Source organism: Solanum lycopersicum, chromosome 5, assembly GCF_036512215.1.
Source record: "Solanum lycopersicum chromosome 5, SLM_r2.1".
NCBI lineage: Eukaryota > Viridiplantae > Streptophyta > Magnoliopsida > Solanales > Solanaceae > Solanum > Solanum lycopersicum.
In genome coordinates, this window is record NC_090804.1 from 8,438,542 (window position 1) to 8,465,683 (window position 27,142).

Consider the following 27,142-nt stretch of genomic DNA (forward strand, 5'->3'; position numbering starts at 1 on the left):
CATATGGTTGGTGTATCCTCCCAAGTTATTTTTGAATTTTTGTGAGTTTATTTAGAAGGAAATAAAAATAATTTTAGTTTCATGATCAAACGGTCACTTAATTATATTTTTCTGGTCAATCACTTAATATTCACAACATGTGAGCACAAAATCACATTTATATGACCTAGTTTTAAGTAAAATCCTTACCCCCAAATGTGGAATTTTCTCAACACACGTCTTATTTTTTAGTTGAGCTCCAATGTGGATATCGTACACCAGGTGAAAAAAAAAAAAAGAGTAAAGGGGACAAATTCATGGATTATAAACATTAACAAAAGACTCATGCATTTATCTAACCAAACTGAGGCGCTATTTAACAAAAAATACCAGTAGCGTTTTCGAGTATATTACAATCTAATCAATCAAAAGCATGGAAAATCAATAGGCTGAAAACTTTTTGTTTAACAAGTATGCTTTGAAGTATAGTTCCTCAGTTTTCCTCGTCTGTGGGGGCTCGTATTCACTTCTTCGCACTGCTAAGTTAAGAACGTTTAGTTACATACAGTATGTCAAAGAATGTAACGGCAGATATCTAAGTTATGCCCGACTTACGTTGTGTTATCTTTTGGTGAATCTTCCTCTGATGACTCTGGAAGAGCTGTCAGCTTACCAAATGACTCCTTAGCGTCTCCGAAGAAATCCTTCACCTTATCAACAACTGTTTTAAGCTTATCTGGTGTCGGAAGCTGAAATGTTTAAATGAAGATTTGAAAGATGTCATCCAGCGAAAAGCATACTCTAACATTAGAATATTCAACCACCTTATTTGTGTATACAGAAATGTTAGAACGGATGCCGGTTTCATACCTCAATCACATCTGAGGTCGAAAGGGCAGCTCTCAAATTGTTATTCTCCTGCATACCAAACAGATTTTTTTTAAAAAAAATTTAGCTCTTTCTCTTACAGGTGTCCTATGAATTAGCAAGTGCAAAATAAAACAAACGAACCAATAATAAATGGTGCGGAGAATTAGAATATTACGACAAGTTTGTATCCATATCTAAATTCTGTGGCAGACTTCAATACACGATGCTGTTTCATTGCCAATTTCTTTATTTCCTTCTCGTCCTGTTCCATAGAAAGAAAGTTAAAGCATCACAGTAACAATATACCACAAAATTAATGAAAATAAACATAGCAATAATGTCAGGCGTATATATAGGCCTTGATCATTTACTCAGGTTTCTGGTACCTCTTAAATTTTTAAGGTAGGATCAATATGAATGATTTGCCTTGTTACGAACTCTCAGACTATGAGGCGGGCTTCAGAAATCAATTTATCTTGGGTATTAATTCATTTACCACTACCAAAAACGATTTCAGCATACTCATCTATTAGGAACAGACATGTTTGACTGACACATCACAGGCACTTACATTGTAAATCACTGCTGCGAGATTCCTAGCTAGAGTATCTTTGTATATATATTTCCCAAGAAAGTTGTCTTTTGCAGCAACCATAATTTTTGCAGTTGTGCCACCTGTTACGATATTGAGGGGGTACCAAAGATAAACCTGCCCAGGATGTATAACAAAACAAGAATCAGATTTTCCACAATCACAAATCTAAATCAACAAGATCTTGAGTTTAGAATATGTGTTCGGAACAAAACCACAAAGTTTCAAACTTTGAAACAAGTCATGTGCTGCGGAGCTTCGTACATTCATTTCAAAGCCAATTCCATTTGACCTCCTATAGGGAGCAATGTGAAGATTAATGCCTACTTAAGCATACAAAAGATTCAGTACCCTTAACTAATCATATGAAACTAGTTATATCCGTTGAATTCAAATACATCAATCTAAAGGTTTGAATATTCAACTCAAATCTTTGCTTCTAGTTTTCGATAATAACAGTCTAGACTGCTTATCAATAAGACCAAAAAATAGGGTACAAATCTCGCATTTTCTCTCAAGCATCTTGAAGAAAATGGACATTTGTCTATTCCATCTCAAAAGATGAGAATTGTCGAAGACCATAACATGACTAACATAACAATTCCCTCTCTCGACCAACGTGTGATACTTAACACTCCAACACACTTAAAAGACTAGACATCTAGAGCACGGACAACAGAATAAGAGGGCCAACATTGGATAAACAAAGAATTGAGATTGGTCTAAGTCTAGTATTATGTTTTAAAAAATTGAATATTGGGGTTCAATAAACTTAAAAGCTAGCTCATGAGTAGAAGACCGACAGAAACAACAACTCATTCCCTCAACCAATTAACAAGAAGAATGTCAAAGGCACAAACTTTACTCACCCAATTGACAAAACACACACTAACCTTTTACTAGCTATAAGCTCAAACTACATCAAAATAAAGTAATCCCTCCATTTAGGGACAATTGCATAGGATTAAATTAAGTAAAAAATGAAAGATGTAAAGAGAACTAACATTAGCCATTCGTATAAAAATAACGAATTTAGGGTTTCCATCATCTTCAATCTTGGGCATAGGAGGAGCCATACGTTGGTACTGACGAGCAGCCATACCTCCTTTTCTTCCTTTTGCTTCAACCACTAACAATTTCCTCTTCTGAATTCTTCTATTTGTTGTCGAAACAACGGAATGTTTTAGCACTGAAAATTCTTCATGGGTTCTTGAATTTGAAAGAGGTAATCTAACAAGAGGATTCAAAGACATAGCCACCTCCATTTTTTCTATTTTTCTGTTTTCTTCAATTTTTTGAGGTGTTTTTGCAAAGGTGGATGGAGAGACAAATCACTACTATACTCTTTGTGAGTTGGGAGATTCTTGGATTACCTTATCCACAAAATTTTCTTTTTTGCTAATTTTTTTTATTTGATGTAATTTGCGGGGTCATAAATAATAATTGTTTTTATTAATATTCATATATTAAAAATAATTTAAAAAATATTACTTTTTTTGTGTCACAAAAAATAACCTAATTTGACTTGACACGAATTTTAAGAGTATAAATAAGACTTTTGAATCTTGTGGGTCTAAATTAAAGTTAGGTTAAATGTACAAAAATTGCCCTTTGATCTTGTGATCTTAAATATGTCACGTGGAATACTGAAATTAAAATGTTACCAAAAAAAGAAAGAGGTCATTCTTTTTGAAACAGACTAAAAAGAAAGGAAGGTCACTCTTTTTAAAACGGAGGGAATAGCAATACTTAGACATGAATTTGATTATTTGTCATTATGACATAACTCAAAAACCCCTCATGAATGAATTGTTCACGAAATAATAAATCATTGATCCATTTATTAAAAGGAAAATAAAGAAGAAAATAAGAATATTATATACGAAGACATTTCGTAATTAAAAAAATAAAATAAAATTGCATAGATTATACAATTGTGATATATATCTCAGAAGAAAATTCAAAAATTTGTTAACATGTTCAAAAAAGAATGTAATCTTCAACATAAAACAATTATAACTTTTTAACTTGCGTAATGAATTTCTTTAATTGATTAGTGAGAAATTTTATATTTATGTAAAAATGGATAATATGTAACCTTATATATAGTACTTTTAAGTTATAGAATTTAATATAGAATATCAAAACATGAATTTTTGAAATTGAGTACGATAATTATTTAATGGACAATGGATATACGTACTATATATGTATATGTTCAATATAATCGGAGACAATAACTTTGCAGAAACATAAAAAACAGAGTTTAAAACATCTACTCAATACAACAATTAATATTATAAGCATAAATTAATGAGTGTAAAAGAACATAGCAGGATGTGTAAAAAAAATGAACTGAATGCATAATGTCTCCTTAAGAAAACTATTTCCCTCTAATACCAGAGGTGTAAAAAATTACATCCTCTCGAAATTATTTTATTCACCAACTTTTTGACACGAAAACAGTGGTGTCAGTAAGTCACTCAACATGAGCAAAGTGCATAAATATTTAATTTTGCGAAAGTAGAAAAAGAAAATCAAAATTTTTGTTATTTTAACATGAGAGGAAATCCCCCTATTTATAAACAACAAAGATTAATGTAAACAAATGTTTATTGTGACAAATATTATAACTATTTGAAAAAATTGCAAACTCTTCAGAATATTGACAACCTTTCATAGTCGTCACTTTTCATAAAGTCATAATTCTTCATTAAAGTGTCAACTTTTCATAAAAATCACAACTTTTGATTAAAATAGTAACTCTTCATTAAAGTCACTACTTTTTATAAAAGTCATAACTTTTGATTAAAATTGCAACTCTTCATTAAAGTTGCAACTTTTCATAAAAATCACATTTTTTTCATTAAAGAGGAAGACTAATTTTAAAAATAAATTAATTTAAAAGAAAATCCTTACTTGTAATGACGCTACGAAGACGTGTGTAGGGTTTTCTTTTATAGTAATATATGATTTTATAAATTAAACATTGTTATAAATACATTGAATTAAGTGGATTGTCCATTAAGCTTATCATCAACTTATCCTTATCATGAATATGTATTCCCAAGGTGATGAATCTTTTTAAGATAAAAATGTATCTACTAATGTGACATTAAACATGGTGACCTTTTGGTTGATTTCTCTACCTATAAATAGAGATATCATTCACCATTGTAATATACACTTGAATAAGAAGAAAATTTCCCTTCTTCTATCTATCTCTCTTGTCTTCTTCTCTTTATGATTATATTCTTATGAGCTTGATTTTATAACACGTTATCTGCACGAGTCTCTAGCCAATTAAGATTGAGTTTTAGTTTTTCTTTAACTCATGTTTTTGTTGATCTCGTTATGAGAATCAAGGTATTATAGGCATAAATTAAGGTATGTATTTTCTAGAATATTTTTATGATTTAGAATAAAAATAATATTCAGTCACTAACAATTATCACAAACCGAAGACATATACTATTATTGGTTGAATATGACATGCTATATAAAACTTCTTAAATTGAAGAAGTGTAAAATTTTAATAGCATGAGTTTGAATGTTATTTTGATTATTTTGAAAGACTCAAAGGGTGAGCCATGTTGTACTTCGGTCTATTATACCGTTGGTTAAGGGTAAGACGATGGATTCAAGTTTCATCGCACCAAAAGGGTAAGACATTAGGTTTAAGTCCGGATGCACCATAATGAAAAATATTTGAGGATAAGACGATAGATTCAAGTTCTATCGCACCAAAAGGGTAAGACATCAATTTGAGTTTTGATGCACTGTGATTGGGTTCAAGTCCCATAGAATTATGGCATAACATGCCTTATATGGATAAGACATTGAGTTTGAGTCAATGCACCATAGTGATGATATAATGATGACTAAAACTTTGATGAAAAGTCTTGAAATCCGTCCTATTGAATTTGCTCCTTCCTTGAAAAAAATGTGGTAACAACATATGATAATTTTGGAATCGCATGTTCACTTGCTCTATTCTATCGTATGAATGTTGTAGCAGTAAATAGTTAGTCTAAAAGATGACAAATATTTAACGATATGAAAAGGGGCATGAAATGACGGAATTATAATAGTCATCATTGTGGTAATTATAAAAGGAAGAACACTATGGGTTCTCCAAAAAGTCCTTCAAAATGTGAAGGCAATTTTTATTATAAAATGGTATGAAAGGTCATTGGACTTGTGAATGTTGTTGACCCAATTTGACAACTTTATAAATCCTCCATCAAAAGACAAGAAGATAAAGTGATGATACACTTGATCTTTCAAATTGATGTTGAGGTGTGTCATGGAAATATGATGAATTTTAAAAACCATGACAATGTACTTATAATGCAAATTTATGAAGTACATATAAATGATTAGTCCATTCCTTGAAGAGAATGTGACTTGTAATGAGTATCGTGAATGCTCGACCATTCTATAAGAGAATGAGTCAAGATGTGAAAAAAATCATTATGGGTTGAATATATGCCACAACTCACCTCTATGGGAGGTTTGAGAAAAATGATATATACACCAAAATTCACCTCTACGGGAGGTTTGAGAGGAAATAAATTTTATTTTCTAGAAATAGTTAATGGTATTGTATGTTTATACGTCACTATGGTATGTTTATTGTGAACTACCGAAAGGGCAAAAGAAAGAAATAGTTCTTGTCTATAAGGGTTGTAGTCGTTATTGTGTGGCAATACAAATTTGTCATTGGTTGTGTACCTATGGTACAACAAAAGTAAAGCAAGAAACATGTCTTGCTCGTAATGATTTTGACCATGACAATGATAATATAATTTCCTCCTTGAAGGAGATGCTCACCATAGGAATGGTGTCATGGAATATGTGATAGTACACAAAATTAAATTGCAAGCTCTAACGAGTTGTGCTATTATCAAAGAAATAATATTGGGTTGTAGTAAGTCTCAAAAGAAACTTTTTAAGTTTCGGATGAATTGAAAAGAAATATTGAAACTATAAATTATGAAAAGATTTAATATCTTTAAATTACTACAATTGAAGAGGGTTATAAATATTACCCATTTTTTCCTCGTGTTTGTTGCACACAAACATGTGCATGCTGATGAAATCACATGCAAAAGTAAACTATAAGTGTACTGAAATAAAAATCAGTTGGTATGATCAGTTGACCATTCTGATTTAAATGTGATGCAAACGTAATTGAGAATTTATGTGGCTTATATGATGAAGAAATAAAAGATTCTTCAAGAATTCTCTCGTATTGCTTGTTTTCATTGTACCAGCTAAGGTTGGGATTGTAATCCCCTGAAGTTTTTGGAACATATAAAAAGGTGAATATGGGCCCATTCACCTTCCATGTGGATCATCTGCAACTATATGATAGATGCATCTATGCGATGATCACATGTGTTTTATTGTCAACTTACAAATGGTGTATGTAAGGTTGTTTGCTCGAATTGTTAAAATTAAGAGCACAGTTCCAAACTATGAAATTATATTAATAATGCTGGTTGATTTAGCAGAAATTGTATGCCTCAAATTATAGCTAAATCATGGTTATGAGAACAAAACTCCGAAATAAGATTTGGTATGAGATAATTTTATTTAACATGTAGCAACACATGTATGCATCAAACCAACAAGGTTTCCCCATTAAAGTTGGTTCAAGGTCAGGAACCATATAATTTTCATCTAAAATGTTGAATGTGCGGTTATGATTTTAATTGCTCCACCACGCACAAAGATGAACTTCCAAATAAGGTTGGAATAAATGTTATATTTTCTAACATTCGGGGGAGAAATGATTGACAGCTGAAAATTATGTGTGAGGTTAATTATGAATTATCTAAATCCTCGTTAAATAAATATGTGAGTATTTATCTGATCTGCATAAAGTTCTATCTCAACCACGCTATGTGTTTGCATGTGGAGACACAATAATATCCTGGGGATCAATGAAGCAAATGTTGCTCTGCAGAAATAAAAGTCCTCCATGAAGCAAGTCAAAAGTGCGTATGGTTGAGATAAATGACACACCATATTCAAGAAATGTGTGGTTCTTCTTTAAAAAAAAGAAGAATATACCAACCACAATGTACGAAGATTGGAGACATCATCACAAGTAATTAAGTGATGTTTTAATCAGGGGGAGTACAATACGCGTTGCACTCTTTTTCCCTTGATCGAGGTTTTTTCCCACTGGGTTTTCTTGGCAAGGTTCTTAATGAGGCAACAAATAGTGCGTATCAAAAGATATGTGTACTCTTTTTTCCTTCACTAGAATTTTTTCTCACAGGGTTTTTCCTAGTAAGGTTTTAACGAGGCACATTATCTATGAACATCCAAGGGGGAGTGTTATAAATACATTGAATTAAGTGGATTGTCCATTAAGCTTATCATCAACTTATCCTTATCATGGATATGTATTCCCAAGGTGATGAATCTTTTTAAGATAAAAATGTATCTACTAATGTGACATTAAACATGGTGACCTTTTGGTTGATTTCTCTACCTATAAATAGAGATATCATTCACCATTGTAATATACACTTGAATAAGAAGAAAATTTCCCTTCTTCTATCTATCTCTCTTGTCTTCTTCTCTTTATGATTATATTCTTATGAGCTTGATTTTATAACAAACATAAAATTATTTTTTTAGTCTTTTTTTTGTCTTTAACTCTGATTTTTCATCTTCAACCTCACGATTATGTAGTTTTTGATTTTGGAAGTGTTTGAGTTAAATTTTCAAGTTAATCTTTGTGGGTTTGTTAACTTATTTTTTCACTCATTTGTTATTTGTGATTTTTATTTAGTGATAATGGAGTAATTTTATGAGGTTATGCTTTGTTGTTTGTCTAATTTAAGTTTAATAGACATTTGTAGTGATATTATGTATTTGGTGAAATATTTTGTTCTTTTAATTATATTCTAGATTTTTATGGGAGAATGAAGAAGAATTTTAAAACCTTTTTACTTAATATTTGGGATAATTTGCGTAAAAAAACAAAACAAAAAAAAAACAATATTCAAAATTACTATATCGATTACTTAAGCTGCATAGTAAGAAAATGAATTCAACAATTGAGATACTTAAAAACGAGCAATCATGGTGAAGAAGAAGAAAAAGAAGAAACCTAAACGAGCCAAGAAAAGAAAAAAATAAGACTAGATTTGCAGGAATTTGAAGAACAAGAGTAATGGCAAAAAAAAAGTTACGCAAATATTTGAAGTCATAATGGCCAATAAGTGATATTTTTACTTTTTTTAGAAGGCCTTTATGCTCCTAAAATGAGTAAATATATAAGATAATATCGAATAAAAAAAAGTTTTAAACTATTGTGTTCTAATGAAATTAAAGGTTTAGTTAATAAAGTGATGAGTAGGAGGATTTAGCTAACAAATGGAGCCAAGTAAAAGCGATTTTAGATAATTATACCAATTTAATCTTGCATTAATTAACACTTCCAATGTTTTAATTTCTTTATCTACGTTCCATTAGAAAATTTTCTTATATTATTTAAAAATATTTTCTTTATATATTAATGATTTCGAATTATATGATAATCCATAGATTTGAGGTCTGACAATGAGTATGATGATTGAATATTCAACAATGCATGTTATGTGCTTGGCCGGTCTTGTGAAGCGGTGAGTATAATGTCACGAACTTAGAGTTGTCGCTAAAGCTATTAGTGACTTTGAAAGTTTTGGAAAAAGGCTTTTGTGTATTGCTGGGAACGCTTTACATTTGGTTGGATCTATTTATACTAACACCTAGGGGCTAAAGTGTAATTTATAATTATTTTATAAATTTATAAAGTATTTACATTTTGATCCCCTTTCTAGAAATTTCTACATTTTCTAGGAATTTCTAAGGATTTCCAAGAAAATATCTAAAGTTCTAGGGAATTCTAAGAAAAGACCTAGAGAATATTAGAGTCATCCACTAACCTCCCTACAACTCTTGACTCTTCACTCTTCATCTGGTGTCAAATTTAAACTGTGAAGTAGCGGGACATGACAATAGGCTTACAATGAGACTCCTAATGGGTGGGTCTATTAGGATATCAATAATTGTAGCTAGATTTTCTTTGGCAACTTTCACATATAGCGAACAAAAAATTGATATTTGTATGCTATATCAAAGTTTGCATAATTGTGCTGCATAGCAAACATAAAACTGTATAATTCGCTATACATATACAATTGTATAATTCACTGGGCTAAATTGTATAATTCTCTGGTCTATTTCGTTGCAATTGTATAATTCGCTATCCTATTTCACTGCGATTGTATAATGCACAATTGTATAATTCGCTGCCTATTTCGCTGCAATATTTTTATAAAATTTGCTTTGCATACAGTTGAATCGAATTAAAATGTATGTATATTGCATAATTATAAGTGTATAGCAAGAAGATATATGTTTTTCTCTCGCTCTATACAAAAACAGAAACACAACATATATACTTCTGATGTATAAAGCTAGAGAAAATTGTATTTCACTGCAATTGTATAATTCGCAATTGTATAATTCGTTGGCCTTTTTCTCTGCAATATTTGAAGTAAAATGTTTGTAAATTGTATAATTAAGTGTATAACACGAAGATATATATTTTTGCATGTGTATATACAATTTTCTCTCGCTTTATACAAAACAGAAACAGAATTTATACACTTCTGTGTATAAAGCGAGAGAGGTGAGCGAGAATGGAGAGTGGCGAGCGAGATTTTTAGGAGAGATACACCTAGCAAACTTTAGCTAACGTTTGCTATGGAGCACAATTAAATCAAACCCTAGCTACTCCATCTATTTTAGGTTATTAGTTTGCTATTATATATAATTTTTCCATTTTCTTTTCTAACTCTACTAGATATGAAAGCCCATGCAATCACGATCCAATGTATATTAATTTAGTTATTTTTTATGTGATATAAATAAAATTAGAAGAGCCAATTAAATTTTTTAAATATTTATTATTTATTATTTTTATTATATTTTTAACGTACTTTTCAAATAATTTCTTTGACATATATGATATTTCAAGAGTGAATTAATTTTAAATTTTTAAAAAATATTTTAAATTATTAATTATTATGATTTTTGTGGAACATGTGAAATTTTGAGAATGAATTAGATTTTTAATATATTTTTTAAAAAGTATTTCAAGTATGTAATTTTTAAATAATATGTGTTATATCTCTTGTCCGAATTAATATGACCCACGTTAAATTTTGTGATTTAATCAAATTTTCAATATGTTTTCATAATATTTTAAGTTGTTAATTATTGTGATTTATAGAACTCTTAATGTGATTTTCAAATAATATATGATACTCACTCAGTCCTAATTATATAGTACATGTGAAATGCCACGTCCTGAGCCTACACCCTTGGCGGGACTGGCACTCAGTGACCATTGCTGGTCTCGAGCGAACCCTTGACCTGACTTACTTAACTCAGCGAAAGACAACAATCATACTTATGATAATGAAAAAACTTATCTAAAATGAAAAATAATATCATCTGAAATTTTTTAAAAGTTTAAACATTCGTAACTGGCCAAAATGGCAACCAAGTCTTTAACTTAAGAATGAAAAGTAAAGACTACTAGACTGCTAACTTTCTATGAAGCCTCTAAACTGGCTGAGATGAATGTTGGAACAAACCCCACAACATTCTATTGAACTAATCTAGAAAGAAATAAAAAGATGTCCTCCAGAATGCAAAGAGGCTTACCAATTGGCTCTATAGTGCTCAACTGGATCAACAGTACGCTGGATGTCGATTCTCGTTACCTGCGTCTGCATCATGAAACAATGCACGCTAAGTGACATAAGTACATTGAATGTACGAGTATACGAGTTGGAAAGCTATGCGATATGTATAAAGCTTGTCAAACAATAAAACAACATAGTTCGTTAAACAAATACAATAACAAACTCAACTTTACTTATATATGAAAGTAATATAACTTTTGTGGGAGATTTTCTAACCGACAACCATCACTTTGAGCCTGAGTGATGATGCAACTTATTACCTCACGTTGCCCAAGGAACATCCTATACCTTGCCATTGGTATAGGACCTTACTTAACTTAGTGGATCCGCTAGCTCTCCTTACGTGATCACCTAAAAAGTATGACCAGTCGCTTCCCATGACGGCTACATGGTTTGCATGGAGACTTGAGTTAATATGAGCTCTCATCCCCGCAACAGTTCTCAATACTACTCCCAAAATATAGTTTAGCTCATACTTTAATAAAATTTTCTTACTTTCGGTTGAGATAATTTACTGAACCCTTTAGCTTTAAAAAACTCCTTTTGGAATCAATGTTCCCCTTTTTGTTCAAAACTCTTTTTCGAACTCTTAGTTTCCTTTTTCTTTTACTTAAATGTGAAACGTTTATCAACCTTTAGGGTATACTTAGTCCCCCTTATAACTTTTAGAGACATGAACTCAACTCTTGATCTTTGCTCGAATTGTAACTTGAGCCCTAAATCAAAGTTAAAATAATTATTTAAGACTCTCTGAAAAATTTAAGAACTCACTTTGACTTACTTCTTATTATTTTAAACTCGACTCTTAACTTCGTGACTTTGATCTTAGCTTCCCTTGAATTGAATTATGGATTCAAGGATTATGATCTCATGTTTAGGGATGATTTCATGATGTTTAGATGTACTTTAGAGTGTTGTAATCAACTAGGAATGAAAGGCAAATCACTTAGGAACTAGTACAAAAAGATAGGGAAGGAACATGGTCTCCCGGGGGTCGTGGCGCTCTGAGAGGCGCGGGGCGCCAGAGCCTGTTGGAAAGACCTTGGTCTGGGGCGCTCTAGTTGGCACGCTGCCCCAAGGCCTGTCAGACAGAGCCTACCCTGAGGCGCTCTGACAGGCGCGGCGCCCCAAGGGGTGTCTGACGGGATCTTCGACTTTTATTCTCTATTTTTCATCTCTAAACCTCTTAAAAAGCCATGGATCCCACTCCAAACACTTATGATACCATAATAACTCATTATCCAATAGTTTAGACTAGAAAACAGTCTTGACACATGAATCCAAACTACTAGAGATCAATTACAATTCAACCAACAAGAACTTCACAAGTTGGAGTTTGGGTGAAAGTACCCAACATCGAATAATCTCACATACCTCGATAGGGATCACCCTCGACAAAATTCACGAAACAATCTTGAAGTTCTTGCTTTCTCTTAACCTTTCTCCTTTTTTTCTCCTCTTCTTTTCTCTTCTCTCAGAAACCTATCTTGTTTTCTAAATCGTAAACTGAATGGGGTCAGCTTGGACCCTAACTCATTACCCAAAAACGAAATTAGATAATTGGGTAAGAAAAAGACTAAAACACCCTTAACAAATCCGAATTGGACTTTCCTCTGTCCAATAATCCAACTTCCGAAAGTCATATCTAAATTTCACAAACTTGACGCCATTGGAAATATCTTTTCAATAGATTTCCGTCCATATAAAGAACTCACCCTAACTCCTCCTGAGCTGGAAAAGTTATGGCCGTTTGAAAATGACCAAAACTCACTTTTGAAATTTATAAATTTTCCAGATTTCCTTATTTAATTTCAAAAATGATTATTCTTGGTTTCTTAGATTATTCTTAGATGTTTCAAGTTACGAGATATTACAATGTCTCTCCCTTGGGAACATTCGTCGTCGAATAAGAATTCTTTCACTAGTTAAGGGTAGTAACACCATTTCAGCAATCAACAAAACAAAAGCAAGTAATAACATGCTGACACTAGTCTTATAAAGTGATAATAAGAGAATTTAGTACCTTGATTTGCATTCTCCATAGTTTCAAAGAGATGTGGATATCTCTTCTTCATATCCTCCTCAGCTTCCCAAGTCACTTTTTCAGCGAATTGGTTCCTCCAAAGGACCTTGAGTGAAGTAACATTCTTTGTCCTCAACTTGTAAACTTGACGATCCAAAATCTGAACCAGACCTTCTTGATAGGATAGGTTATCCTTAATCTTGACATTCTCTTTGGGTACTATCAATGAAGGATCACCCAAGCACTTCTTCAACATAGAAATATGGAATACCAGATGAACCTTTTCTAGCTCTTGGGTAGCTCCAACTCATAAGCCACATTGCCCATTCTCTTAGAGATTCTATAAGGTCCAATATACCGGGGATTAAGTTTCCCCTTCTTACAAAACCTCATAACTTCTTTAATGGGTGAAACTCTAAGATACACCCAATTGTCCACCTGAAACTCTAATGGCCATCTCCTAACATCTATGTAGGACTTTTGGCGACTTTGTGCCATTTTCAATCCTTCTTGAATTACTTTCACCTTCTCTATAGCTTGGTGAACTTGATCTGGTCCTATAAACCCTGCTTCACTAACTTCGAACCACCCAATAGGAGATCTACACCTTCTCCATAAAGAGCTTCATATGGAGCCATTTGGATGCTTGAATGATAACTATTGTTGTAAGAGAACTCAATGAGAGGTATGTGATCATCCCAATTTCCAATTGAAGTCAATAACACAAGCCCTCAACATATCTTCTAAGGTCTGGATAGTACGCTCTACTTGTCCATCTGTATGAGGATGAAAAGTCATACTCAAATTCACTTTTGAACCCAAACCTTACTGGAATGATTTTCAGAATTATGCAGTAAATTGTGCACCTCTATATGAAATAATGGACATCGGAACTCCATGAAGTATTAATATATCTTGAATGTACAAGTTAGCATAATTCTCGGGTGAATAGTTAGTCTTTATGGGTAAAAAATGGGCTGTCTTTGTCATTTTGTCAACAATCATCCAAATAGAATTATGTTGCCTTCGAGATCTTGGCAAGCCTGTGATGAAGTTCATATTAACCATCTCCCACTTCAATTCGGGAATATCTATACTTTGAGCTAAACCTCCAAGATTTTGGTGTTCTACTTTCACTTGCTGACAATTTGAGCACTTGACAACAAACTCAGGAATAACTTTCTTCATACCTTTCCACCAATATACCTCTCTCAAGTCGCGGTACATCTTGGTGGAACCTGAATGAATGGAATATCTGGAGCTGTGAGCCTCCTCCAAGATCCTCTCTTGGAATCCATCTACCTTAGGTACACATAATTTGTCTTGGTACTTCAACACACCATCTCCCCATTGTCTAAAATCCAATACTTTTTGGTTATGGACACTTTCTTTCAAATCAATCAAGATAGGGTTTTGGTCTTACTTCTCTTTCACCTCTGACACTAAAGATGACTCAGCCCCATTGGTCACCACTATGCCTCCTTCTGTGGAATCGATAAGTTGGACTCCCAAACGTGCAAGTTTGTGCACATCTTTAGCTAACTCCATCTTCTCTTCTTCAACATGGGAAGTAATTCTCATGGACAACCTTCTTAAGTCATCAACAACCACATTAGCCTTACCTGGGTGGTAAAAAATACTCATGTCATAATCCTTGAGTAACTCTAACCACTTTCTCTGTCTGAGTTTGAACTCTTTCTGGGTAAACACATATTGGAGAATCTTGTAATCAGTGAATATATCAACATGAACACCATAAAAAAAGTAAGCAAATGCTACTGCAGCCAATTCTAAGTCATGAGTTGGATAATTCTTCTCATGAAACTTAAACTGTCTAGAGGCATAAGCTATGACCTTGTCATTCTGCATCAATACACAACCCATGCCAACCCTTGATGCATCACAATACACCACGAAGCCTTGAGTACCCTCTGGTAAGGTCAAAATCGGAGCGGTGGTCAGTTTCTTTTTCAACTCCTGAAATCTTTTCTCACAAGCTTCAGACCATTAAAACTTGATTGTCTTCTAAGTTAGTTTGGTAAAAGAAGAATATATATATGAGAATCTTTCAACAAATCTCTTATAATATCCAGCCAAACCCAAGAAACTCCTTATATCTGTTAGAGATGTGGGTCTAGGCCAACTCTGAACCGCTTTAATCTTCTGTGTGTCAACTCTAGTCCCTTCACCAGAAACAATATGGCCTAAGAATGCCACCAAATTAAGACAAAACTCTCACTTGGAGAACTTGATATATAACTCTTTATCTCTCAAAGTCTGAAGAACAATCCTAAGGTGACTAGCATGATCTTTTTTATTCCTTGAATAAATCAGTATGTCATCAATGAAGACAATGACAAACAGATCTAAATAAGGTTTAAAGACTATGTTCATAAGATCCATGAACGCTGCAGGTTCATTTTTCAAACCAAAGAACATAATTAGAAATTCATAATGCCCACACCTTGTTCTAAAAGCTATCTTGGGAATATCACATCCTTTACTTTCAACTGATGATAGCCTGTTGTGAGGTTAATCTTGGAAAAGCAAGAAGCACCCTGAAGTTGACCGAAGAGATCATCTATCCTTGGAAGAGGATATTTATTCTTGATGGTCACCTTATTCAATTGGCGGTAGTCTATACAAATCCTAAGGGACCCATCCTTCTTCCTAACAAACAAGATTGGAGCTCCCCAAGTTGAGACACTTGGTTGAATGAACATTTATCTAATAGATCTTTCAATTTCTCTTTTAGATCTTTTAACTCTGCTGGTTCCATTCTGTATGGCATAATAGAGATAGGAAGAGTATCTGGGATGACGTCTACGCCAAAGACTCTCTCTTTCGGGAGGGACTCCGATTAGATCATCAAGAAAGACTTTTGGAAACTCACTGACTATAGGAACTGACTAAAGTGAAGATACCTCAACACTTGAGTCATTAACTCAGACTACTTGATAGATACACCCCATAGAAATTAACTTCCTCGCCTTAAGGTATGAAATAAAATGTCTCTTAGTCACTGCTGAACTACTAGGCCACTCTATGATCGAATCGTTTGGAATTTGAAACATAACAACTCGAGTTGTGCAATTTATTGATGCATAATAGGCATGGAGAGAATCCATATCTAGAATGACATCAAAATCTACCATGTCTAATTCTACTAGATCAGTCATGGTGCTGTTGTGATTGATGGAAACATGACAATCACAATAGACTCTTTCCGTTAGAATAGGCTCCCTAACAGGTGTAGAAACACAGAAGGGTTCACAAAGTTTTTCACGAAGAATTTCAAACTACTTAGCAACATAAGGAGTTACAAAAGATAAACTTGCTCTTGGGTCTAATAACGCATAAAAATCAAAAGTAAAGACTTTGATCATACTTTTGACAACAACCGGAGAGTTCTCTTGCACTTGGCGGCTAGTGATTGCATAGAGGCGATTTGCCCCTCCGCCTGTACCAGAAGTAGCTTCTCTAGGTGCAACCTTTTCTGGTTGAGCAACTGATGAAAATTGGGCTCTAATTGCCCGGATTTCCACCACCTTGCTTGTTCCTAGGTCTCCATCATGAAGTGACCCTTTTGACCACACTTGAAACAACTTGTCTGGCCATCGCGACATCTACCCTGGTGGGTTCTACCATATATACCATATGCAAAAATCCCATTACCTACTTGCGCCACACTACATTGGGATTGGTCTTGTCTAGACTTGAAATTATGTGAATTTTTTCCATTATACTCACCTTTGTTTCTAGGCGTAGGTGCACTAGCAAATGATGGTGCATGACCCTTCTGTATCTTGAATGGTGGTCAATTTGAACCACCTTTTGTGTTACCCAGACTCATTCTCAGCCTTCACTTTCTTGTTTATGTATTCCTCCTTGTACCTAAGCTTGTCCTCTTTAACTTGTTGCACATAGACCTTAAGCCTGGATATGTCCATATCACCTATCAACATGGCAACCCTACCTTCCTTACTTGAAGCACGACCCAACCCGCCAACAAACAAACTCATTCTGCTCCTAATGTCTTTCACCATCCCTGGAGCATAGCGAGAAAGTTGGTTGAACTTCAACATGTACTTATGAACACTCATAGGGTCCTATTTCAAAGTGAGGAACTCCCTTACGTTGGCTTCCTTCAGCTCTCGGGGAAAGAACCTCCCCAAGAAGGTTTCTTCGAAGAAGCCCAACTTGTATGTGGGGGCACCCTCAGCTCTACCATCCTTCCATTGATCAAAAAAGGTTCTAGCAATACTCTAGTTGATAAGCAACCAAGTCAACCCTTTCAACATCGGCCACATGCATTACCTTAAACATTTCTTCAACTCTTCCACAAAGTTCTCTGGATCCTCAGTAGTGCTTGATCCGGTGAAGCTAGGAGGATTCATTCTTAGAAACTCACGAACCCTCGAGGTATCAGCCCATTCTTATCGAGCTTCAATATGTTGCCCTACTTGATTGATTACTACCTGACTTAGCATCCGGATAGCTTCCCGGAATTCGTCATTTGTAACTGCTCTTTGAGGTTGCACATCCGGTGCATTCTGTACCTCTTATTCATCAATATTTCTTCGGGATGGTTGAGCTCTTACTGCTCTTCGTGGAGGCATGATGATCTTAAAATACACGTAAGCACAAATTAGAGAGAGACTTTTAGAGATAACTTTTCGCACGAAAAGAATATGAAAGAATGGAAATATTCCTAAATGTTGCAGCCTCTTAATCATAGATGTGGTACGATTCACACCGATGAATAAGACTCTACAGACATGGCTTCATTGACTCCCTAGGAATCTTGAACTATGTGCTCTGATACCAAGTTTGTCAGGCCCCGAGCTTACACCCTTGGCAGGACTAGCACTCGATTACCATTTCTGGCGTCAATCGAACCTTTGGCCTGACTTACTTAATTCAACGGAACACAACAATTACACTTATGATAATGAAAGAACTTATATGAAATGAACAATTATATCATCTGGAAAGTTTTAAAAGTTTAAGCATTCGAAACTGGCGAAAATGGCAACCAATTTTTTAACTTAGGAATGAAAAGTATAGACTACTGGACTTCTAACTATGTATGAAGCCTCTAAACTGACTGAGATGAACATTCCGTTGAACTAATCTAGAAAGAAATAAAAAGTTGTCTTCTGGAATGTAAAGAAAGGCTCACCAATTGGCTCTGAAGTACCCAACTGGATCAACGGTGCGCTGGATGTCAATCCTCGTTACCTTTGTCTTCATCATAAAACGATGTAGGCCAACTGGCATCAATATATTGATTGTACGAGTATGCGAGTTTGAAAGCTAAACGACAACTTATGCTTTAGGGGATTAAGATGAACTAACCTTGGCTGCACAACTCAAGAATGTGCTTAACTCAATGTATGTTTATAAAGCAATTTAAAACATATTTGATCTCTATAAAGCTTCTAAAATAATAAAACAATAAAAATAACTTAGTTCGTTAAACAAATACAACACCAAACTCAAATTTACTTATATATGAAAGTAATATAACTTTTATATGAGATTTTCTAACCGACAACCATCACTTTGAGCCTAAGTGATGATACAACGTATTACCTCACATTGCCTGAGGACCATCCTATACCTTGACATCGGTATAGGACCTTACTTAACTTAGTGGATCCACTAGCTCTCCTTACGTAATCACCTAAAAAGTATGACCCGTCAATTCCTATGATGGCTACATGGTTTACATGGAGACTTGAGTTAATATGAACTCTCGTCCCCACAACAGTGCTCAATACTACTCCCAAAATATACTTTAGCTCATACTTTTAATAAAACTTCCTTCATTTGGGTTGAGATAATTTACTGAACCCTTTAGCTTTAAAAAACTTCTTTTGGAATCAATGTTCCCCTTTTTGTTCAAAACACTTTTTGGAATTCTTAGTTTCCTTTTTCTTTTACTTAAATGTGAAACGTTTATCAACCTTTAGGGAATACTTAGTCCCCCTTATAACTTTTAGAGACATGAACTCAACTCTTGATCTTTGCTCGACTTGTAACATGGGCCCTAAATCAAAGTTAAAATAATTATTTAAGACTCTTTGGAAAATTTAATAACTCACTTTGACTTGCTTCTTATTATTTTAAACTCGACTTTTAACTTCGTGACTTTGATCTGATCTTCCCTTGAATTTAATTATGGATTCAAGGATTATGATCTCATGTTTAGGGATGATTTCATGATGTTTAGATGTAATTTAGAGTGTTGTAATTAACTAGGAACGAAAGGCACATCACTTAAAACTAGTACAAAAAGATAGGGAAGGAACGGGGTCTCCAGGGGTCGTGGCGCTCTGAAAGGCGCGGGGCTCCAGAGCCTGTCGGATAGACCTTGGTCTGGGGCACTCTGGCTGGCGCGCCAGGTCAGGTCCTGTTAGATAGAGCCTGTCCTGAGGAGCCATGGCAGGCGCAGCGCCTCAAGGGGTGTCTGACGGGACCTTTGACTTTTCTTCTTCGTTTTTTCATCTCTAAACCTCCTAAATTCCCATGGATCCCAACCCAAACACTTAGGATCCCTAAAAAACTTGTTACACAATAGTTAAGACCCGATAACAGTCTGGAAACATGAATCAAAACTACTAAAGGTCGACTACAATTCAACCAACAAAAACTTCACAACTTTTTATCAAGAACTTCAAATTTTCATTCAAATAACTCAGATTGGCTGCATTGAATCAAGTTGGAGTGTGGGTGAAAGGACCCAACATCGAATGATATCATATACCTTGATAGGGATCACCCCCGACGAAATCCACGCAACGATCTTGACATTTTTGCTTCTTCTTCTCCTTTCTCCTCTTTTCTCCTTTTCTTTTCTCTTCTCTCAAAAGCCTAACTTGTTTTCTAAATGCCTAAACTAAATGGGATCATCATGGACACCGCAACTTATTACCCAAACATGAAATTAAATAATTGGGTTAGGAAAAGACAAACACCTTTAACAAATCCAGATTTGACTTTTCTTTGTCCAACAACCCAACTTCCAAAAGTCATATCTCCCTCATACAACCTCATAGTTTCACAAACTTGACGCCGTTGGAAAGATATTCTCAAGAGGTTTCCTCCCATATAAAGAACTAACTCTAACTCCTTCTGAGCTGGAAATTATGGCCATTTGAAAATGACCAAAACTCACTATTGAATTCTGCAAATTTTCCAGGTTTCCTTATTTAATTCCAAAAATGATTATTCTTGGTTTCTTAGATTATTCTTAGATGTTTCAAGTTATAAGATGTTACAATATCTCTCCCTTGGGAACATTCGTCCTCGAATAAGAGTTCTTTCACTAGATAAGGGTACTAACACCATTTTAGCACTCTACAAAACAAAAGCAACTAATAACATGCTTACACATAGTCTTATAAAGTGCTAATAAGAGAATTTAGTACCTTGATCTGAATTCTCCCCGATTTCAAAGAGATATGGATATCTGTTCTTCATATCCTCCTCAGCTTCCCAAGTCACTTTTTCAGCGAATTGGTTCCTCCAAAGGACCTTGAGTGAAGTAACTTTATTTGTTCTCAACTTGTAAACTTGACGATCCAAAATCTGAACCAGAACTTCTTCATAGGATAGGTTATCCTTAATCTTGACATTCTCTCTGGGTACTATCAATGAAGGATCACCCGAGAACTTCTTCGACATAGAAATATGGAATACCAGATGAACCTCTTCTAGCTCTTGGGTAGCTCCAACTCATAAGCCACATTGCCTACTCTCTTAGAGATTCTATAAGGTCCAATATACCGGGGATTAAGCTTCCCCTTCTTACAAAACCTCATAAATTCTTTCATGGGTGAAACTCTAAGATACACCCAATTGTCCACCTCAAACTCTAATGGCCATCTCCTAACATCTATGTAGGACTTTTGGCAACTTTGTGCGGTCTTCAATCTTTCTTGAATTACTTTCACCTTCTCTATAGCTTGGTGAACTAGATATGGTCCTACAAACCCTAATTCGCCAACTTCGAACCACCCAATAGTAGATCTACACCTTCTCCTATAAAGAGCTTCATATGGTGCCATTTGGATTCTCAAATGATAACTATTGTTGTAAGCGAACTCAACAAGAGGTATGTGATCATCCCAATTTCTCATTGAAGTCGATCACACAAACCCTCAACATATCTTCTAAGGTATGGATAGTATGCTCTTCTTGTCCATCTGAGGATGAAAAGTCGTACTCAAATTCAATTTTGAACCCAAATCTTTCTGGAAAGATTTTCCAGAATCGTGCAGTAAATTTGTGCACCTCTATATGAAATAATGGAGATCGGAACTCCATGAAGTCTTAACATATCTTGAATGTACAACTTAGCATAATTCTCGGCCGAATTGTTAGTCTTTACGGGTAAGAAATGGGCTGACTTTGTCATTTTGTCAACAATCACCTAAATAGAATCATGTTGCCTTACAGATCTTGGCAAGCCTTTGATGAAGTCCATATTAACCATCCCCTACTTTTATTTGTGAAGTTCTACATTTTGAGCTAAACCTCTAGGTCTTTGGTATGCTACTTTCACTTGTTGGAAATTTGATCACTTAGCAACAAACTCAACAATATCTTTCTTTATACCTTCCCACCAATATAAATCTCTCAAGTCGCGGTACATCTTGGTGAAACCCGGATGAATTGAATATCTAGAGTATTAGTGAACATGAATATGAAAGTATCGAGTTGATAACTAAAATATAGGCGAAGAAAATAGCTGATTCAGAGTGATTGGGAAAGGGAGGTTGATACTTGAAGAAAAAGACGAATACGATTTGATCCTGTGACCTACACAAATAAGTGATGACCTTTTGCCACGGCACTGCGAAGTGATTTTGTTCACTGGGTGGAAAAATTCTTTATATATTTGTATGTTATATATATAAATATATATATATATATATATATATATATATATAGCTATATGTATAAAGTTTTCGTCGGAACTCGTGGGTGGCGTGGCACCCCCACGGGTCTTACTAGATCCACCCCTGATTATGTGCTTGACAAGTGCAGTGATGAGGAGAGACTTAACCTAATGAAATTCATTATGATTGGGCCTATTAAGGTTTCAATAGTTATAACTAGATCCCCTTTTTATAACTTTAATATAAGACACCTCTTTGATTCTTTTATATAATTATTAGAGATATATGATAGTGTGAGGTTGATGTTTCATTGACGTAAATTTAACGATCGTTCTACAATCGTTATTACTTAAGTAGGTATATCGATCGATTTTACTAATATAAGGGTTATATGAAGGGTCATGATGGATATCAAAACTTTAAAATTTCAATTGATAAGCTTGAAGAACAGAAGTTTTATTAATTTGTGAAAAAATTGAAAATTGTGATTTAGACTATTGAATTTGTATTGGTATAGTTGAAATTTTAAATAAAATGAGAAGAATTTTATCTATTTGACATGAATTTATTGAGCAAATTATGAGCAAATATGAAGAACATGACTATTTAATTTTGTCAGAATTTGCAAAAGTGACATATTTAATTTATTTTTAATTTTTAGTATTTTATTTTGTAGGTGTTACTAAATTGACGTTAAATTACACGTTTAATCCATTAAATTAAATACACACTGATCGAATGAAAAATTATTTAAAATATTGTGTTTCGAATGAATTTAATAAGGGAAAATTTCATAAATAACTATAGTAGGAAACATAATAGGTCTCCTTCACTATACTTTGACTTTTTACCTATCATAGTTATAGTTTAAATAGCTACTATTATTTTTATTTGTATATTTCGGACTTATTGAAATTGTTTATACAAAGGCAATTCCATTAATTGTGTCACTAATCAATCGATAATTAAGGAGAATATTAATATCATAAGGTCATTAAGTTTAATTGGAATCCGTTACTTAATAAGTTTACTTCAAAAACACAAAGTTCTTATTAAATTAATTCTATCAAAGCATCTTCAGAAATAGAACACAAACAATTGATTTTTCTTGTGACTTGAAAAACATAAGATAAACACAACAATCTTTACAAATAGACCTTTTTATGGTCGATGAAGTCCTACCTCTGAAGTTTAAAAAACTCCTATTTGATATTTGACGTTCTTTGTGTGATTGCTATTTTTATTTTCTTTGAGATGTATTGACAATTATTGGGTTTCTAAGATTCTAAACTGAGTTCATTTATATGAGTTTGTTAAGTTTATTGTAGGTTTATTTATTTATCTCAAATTAAGTAATTTACAACTGAATGTGACAAGTTTGTATATGTATACAATTTGAACACTACGTATTCTACATATTTTATACAAATCGTTATGAAATTTAAGTCAACCAATGTACCAATGTATATAAATAAGAACGTTTATACATATTTGTTTATACAAATGAGCATTTTTATAACTTATATAAATTCGTATATATGAGAAATTCTTTATAACTTATATAAATTTTATACAATTGGTTGTGTATTTCAAGTGAATAAATGTGCGTCATTGAATTTGCGACTAGTTATATCAGTTTGTATATGCTAAGACTGTAATGACCTGTTTAGTCGTTTCGAGCAGTAGAATCATTTGTGATTAAAAAAAAACTGACTGGGTCGACGGATCACGCGACGGACCGTCATGGTCATGACGGACCGTCGTGGACTTCGTCGTCCCACACTCGTGTAATTTTCCTGTGGGTTATGGGATCAACTCTCTTAACTTCGCGACGGAATTGCAGCACGAACCGTCTAGACACGACGGATCGTCACAAACATCCTTACTGAATTCGACTCTCTGAACTTTGTGACGGACCTGCAGGACGGACCGTCGCAGGTACGACGGGCCGTCACGAGCGGCGCAACCTCGACTGGGTCGGATTTTTGCTAAAAGTTTTAAGGGGTGTTTTGGACTACTTATGACAAACTGTATGAAATTAGTGGGTAAGTTTAATAACTTATTTACTTAGGGGTTAAAGGAGGTAAGCTTAAAATAAATAATGGGTTACTTTTATCATAATGAATTATATGATAATTAGGGTAAAAAGAGAAGAATCTGCAGAAGAAAAATAAAAAGAAGAGAAGGAACGAACGAGCGAGAGAGGGAGAAACGAAGAGGAAAGCAAAAAGGCATTGGGAAGTAGCTTACTTGATCACGATTCTTCGGTGGAGGTAGGTTATGGTTTATACTATTTCATAGTAAACTCTAAATACCGATTGATATGTATTGGGTAGTACTGTAAAGTCTTCTATATGCTTGATTCTGTGTTTGTATGTTATGATTGTGGAATCCTAAATCCTATCCCTCTCTATTAAGATGATGCTTTGACATAAAAGAGGCTTGATGAACTAAAGCAATGAGATTAGTGGATCGGGTGTCACGTTCCGATACGTAGTATTAAGGGATAGGGTGTCACGTTCTGACACGTAGTATTAAGAGATCGGGTGTCACGTTCCGACACGTAGTATTAAGGAATCAGGTGTCACGTTCTGACACGTAGAATTAGGGGATCGGAGTGTCACGTTCCGACACGATAATAATAAAGAGAAGTAAGCTTGAAATGTGTTAATATACTCAAATTCGAAGAACCTATTTTCCCAAATGAGTATGGTGTGGAGGCTTGAGTCCTCATAGGTGTGCTTGGTGTTGTTGCCAATGATCCTTGTACTTGTTGTTGTCACCAGTTAAGTGTTGTAGTTGATTTTATTTTATTATTCGATATATATTGCTTTCTATTTTGAGTTGGCCGATGATACTTACTCAGTACGTGTTCCTTGTACTGACCCCTACTTCTATTTTTCTCTTTGTTATTTGTGGAGTGCAGCAAACATGCCATCGACTTCGACTCGTCTGCAACTCTAGCCAGTCTCCAGCATATCAGAATTCAGGGTGAGCTAGTGTTCCTAGCTCGGACTGGATTCTCTCCTTAATGTCTTCATGTCTTGAAGTTCTGACATGGACCATCTGTTTTACTTACTTTAACTTCTTAATTACTCTTAGATTTAGAAACTTGAGAATAGATATTCTTGGTGTGATGACTTCCAGATTTCGGGGAATGATAGTTGATAAATTTTAGAAGCTTATTTACTGGTTATATTAATAAGATTTTGAGTCTTCCGCATTATATTTGTTTCATTATGGTTGAACTGTTGGGGTTTAGATTTGTTGGTTCGCTCACATAGGAGGATAAGTGTGGGTGCCACTCGCGGCTCGTTTTGGGTCGTGACAAACTTGGTACCAGAGCATTAGGTTCGTTGGTCTCATCACACAAGAACGAGTCTAGTAGAGTCTTGAGGAACGGTAGGGGGACGCCCTTACTTTTCTTTGAAAGGCTATAGGACTTTAGGAAAAATTCCACTCTTTTTTCCTTTCGTGCTATTACTTGGATCCAATTGGTATCTAGGTGATACAAATTGGTATCTGACATCCTCACTCTATTTTGCCGATGGCTATAACTAGAGCAACGGCTGTGCCAACACCAACACCAGCAAGACAGGGTTTGTCTGAGCCAGCCATTGGGGCTGTAGCTCGAAGAGGAGCAGTGGCAAGAGGCCGTGGTAGAGGTCGCGGGAGGACGTCCTCTAGAGAAAGAGGACAAACACCTGGCCCAGCTAGTACTAGGGCGGTGACTCCCCCACCGACTGAGGAGGTAGTAAGAGAGGGTGAGGAAGGGGAAAATGAGCAAGTGCAGAATGAGGAATTACCACCCCAACCTACCCCAGAGATGATTAACCAGGTTCTTACTTATCTTAGCGGGTTATCTGATCAGGGCCTGACACCTCCAATGTTTTCTGCACCAACACCTCAGGCTCCGGGGGTACAACATGCAGCTGCTATGGCTCCCTACATGGATGCCTCATTGGAAGTAGTCACGTTTCCTCGGTTAACTACAGGGCCTATAATGACGAGTGATCAGCATGAACTTTTCACTAAATTCTTGAAGTTGAAACCTCCAGTCTTCAAGGGTGCTGAATCTGAGGATGCCTATGATATTCTGGTTGATTGTCATGAGCTGCTACATAAGATGGACATAGTAAAACGATTCGGGGTTGAGTTTGTGACCTATCAGTTTCAGGGAAATGTCAAAATGTGGTGGCGGTCGTATGTTGAGTGTCAACCAGCACAGGCACCACCTATGTCTTGGGCATCATTCTCTAGCTTATTTATGGAAAAGTATATACCCCGGACGTTGAGGGATAGGAGGAGAGATGAGTTCCTGAGTCTAGAGCAAGGCAAGATGTCTGTTACTGCTTATGAGGCTAAATTTCGTGCACTATCCAGGTATGCCACCCAACTTTGTTTCAGTCCACAAGAGCGGATTCGCCGTTTTGTGAAAAGATTGAGGTCAGATTTGCAGATCCCAGCCTTACAGGTAGCTGTTGCAGCAAAATCCTTTCAGGAAGTGGTTGACTTTGTGATAGAGGTGGAGGGGGTGAAGCCAGATAACTTCACCATGGTGTCGACCTCTAAGAAGTTCTGCACGGGAGGTGAGTTTAGTGGTTCTTACTCCAGAGGGCAGAGTTCAGGAGGTTACCCAGCCCGACCTATTCAGTCTTCACTACAGGCTGTAGCTGGGGGTCCATCACAGACTAGTCAACATTTCTCTAAGTTTGGAGGTTATCCCCAGACTTCGTCATTCTCATAGAGACCTATGCTAGACTCCATAGATTTTTATGGATTTGGAGAGACTGGACATATTAGGAGGAATTGTCCAAAACAGAGTTACAGACCCCCAATGATTAGAGGTAGAGGTGGTCATGGGAGAGGCCTCCATTCTGGAGGACGCGTTGGTCAAGGTAATGGTGGTCACCAAATCAACCGAGGTGGCGGACAAGTTGGAACTACTGCAGCACAATATGGTAGGGGCAACGGACAGACAGGTGATAGGGCCTAT

General features: G+C 35.1%; 1 protein-coding gene across 1 annotated transcript; it reads right to left on the reverse strand.

Annotated features, from left to right (window-relative positions):
• Nucleotides 1-310: 310 nt before the first annotated feature.
• On the reverse strand, nucleotides 311-2,867 carry LOC101256588 (protein HHL1, chloroplastic). The gene is made up of 6 exons (XM_004239126.5): nucleotides 2,446-2,867; nucleotides 1,421-1,558; nucleotides 1,025-1,111; nucleotides 850-897; nucleotides 595-728; nucleotides 311-515 (listed from the first exon to the last, which is right to left on the reverse strand). The coding sequence occupies exons 1-6, from the start codon at nucleotides 2,704-2,706 to the stop codon at nucleotides 503-505; spliced, it is 681 nt and encodes a 226-aa protein (XP_004239174.2). The 5' UTR covers nucleotides 2,707-2,867; the 3' UTR covers nucleotides 311-502.
• Between the last annotated feature and the right edge of the window lie 24,275 nt (nucleotides 2,868-27,142).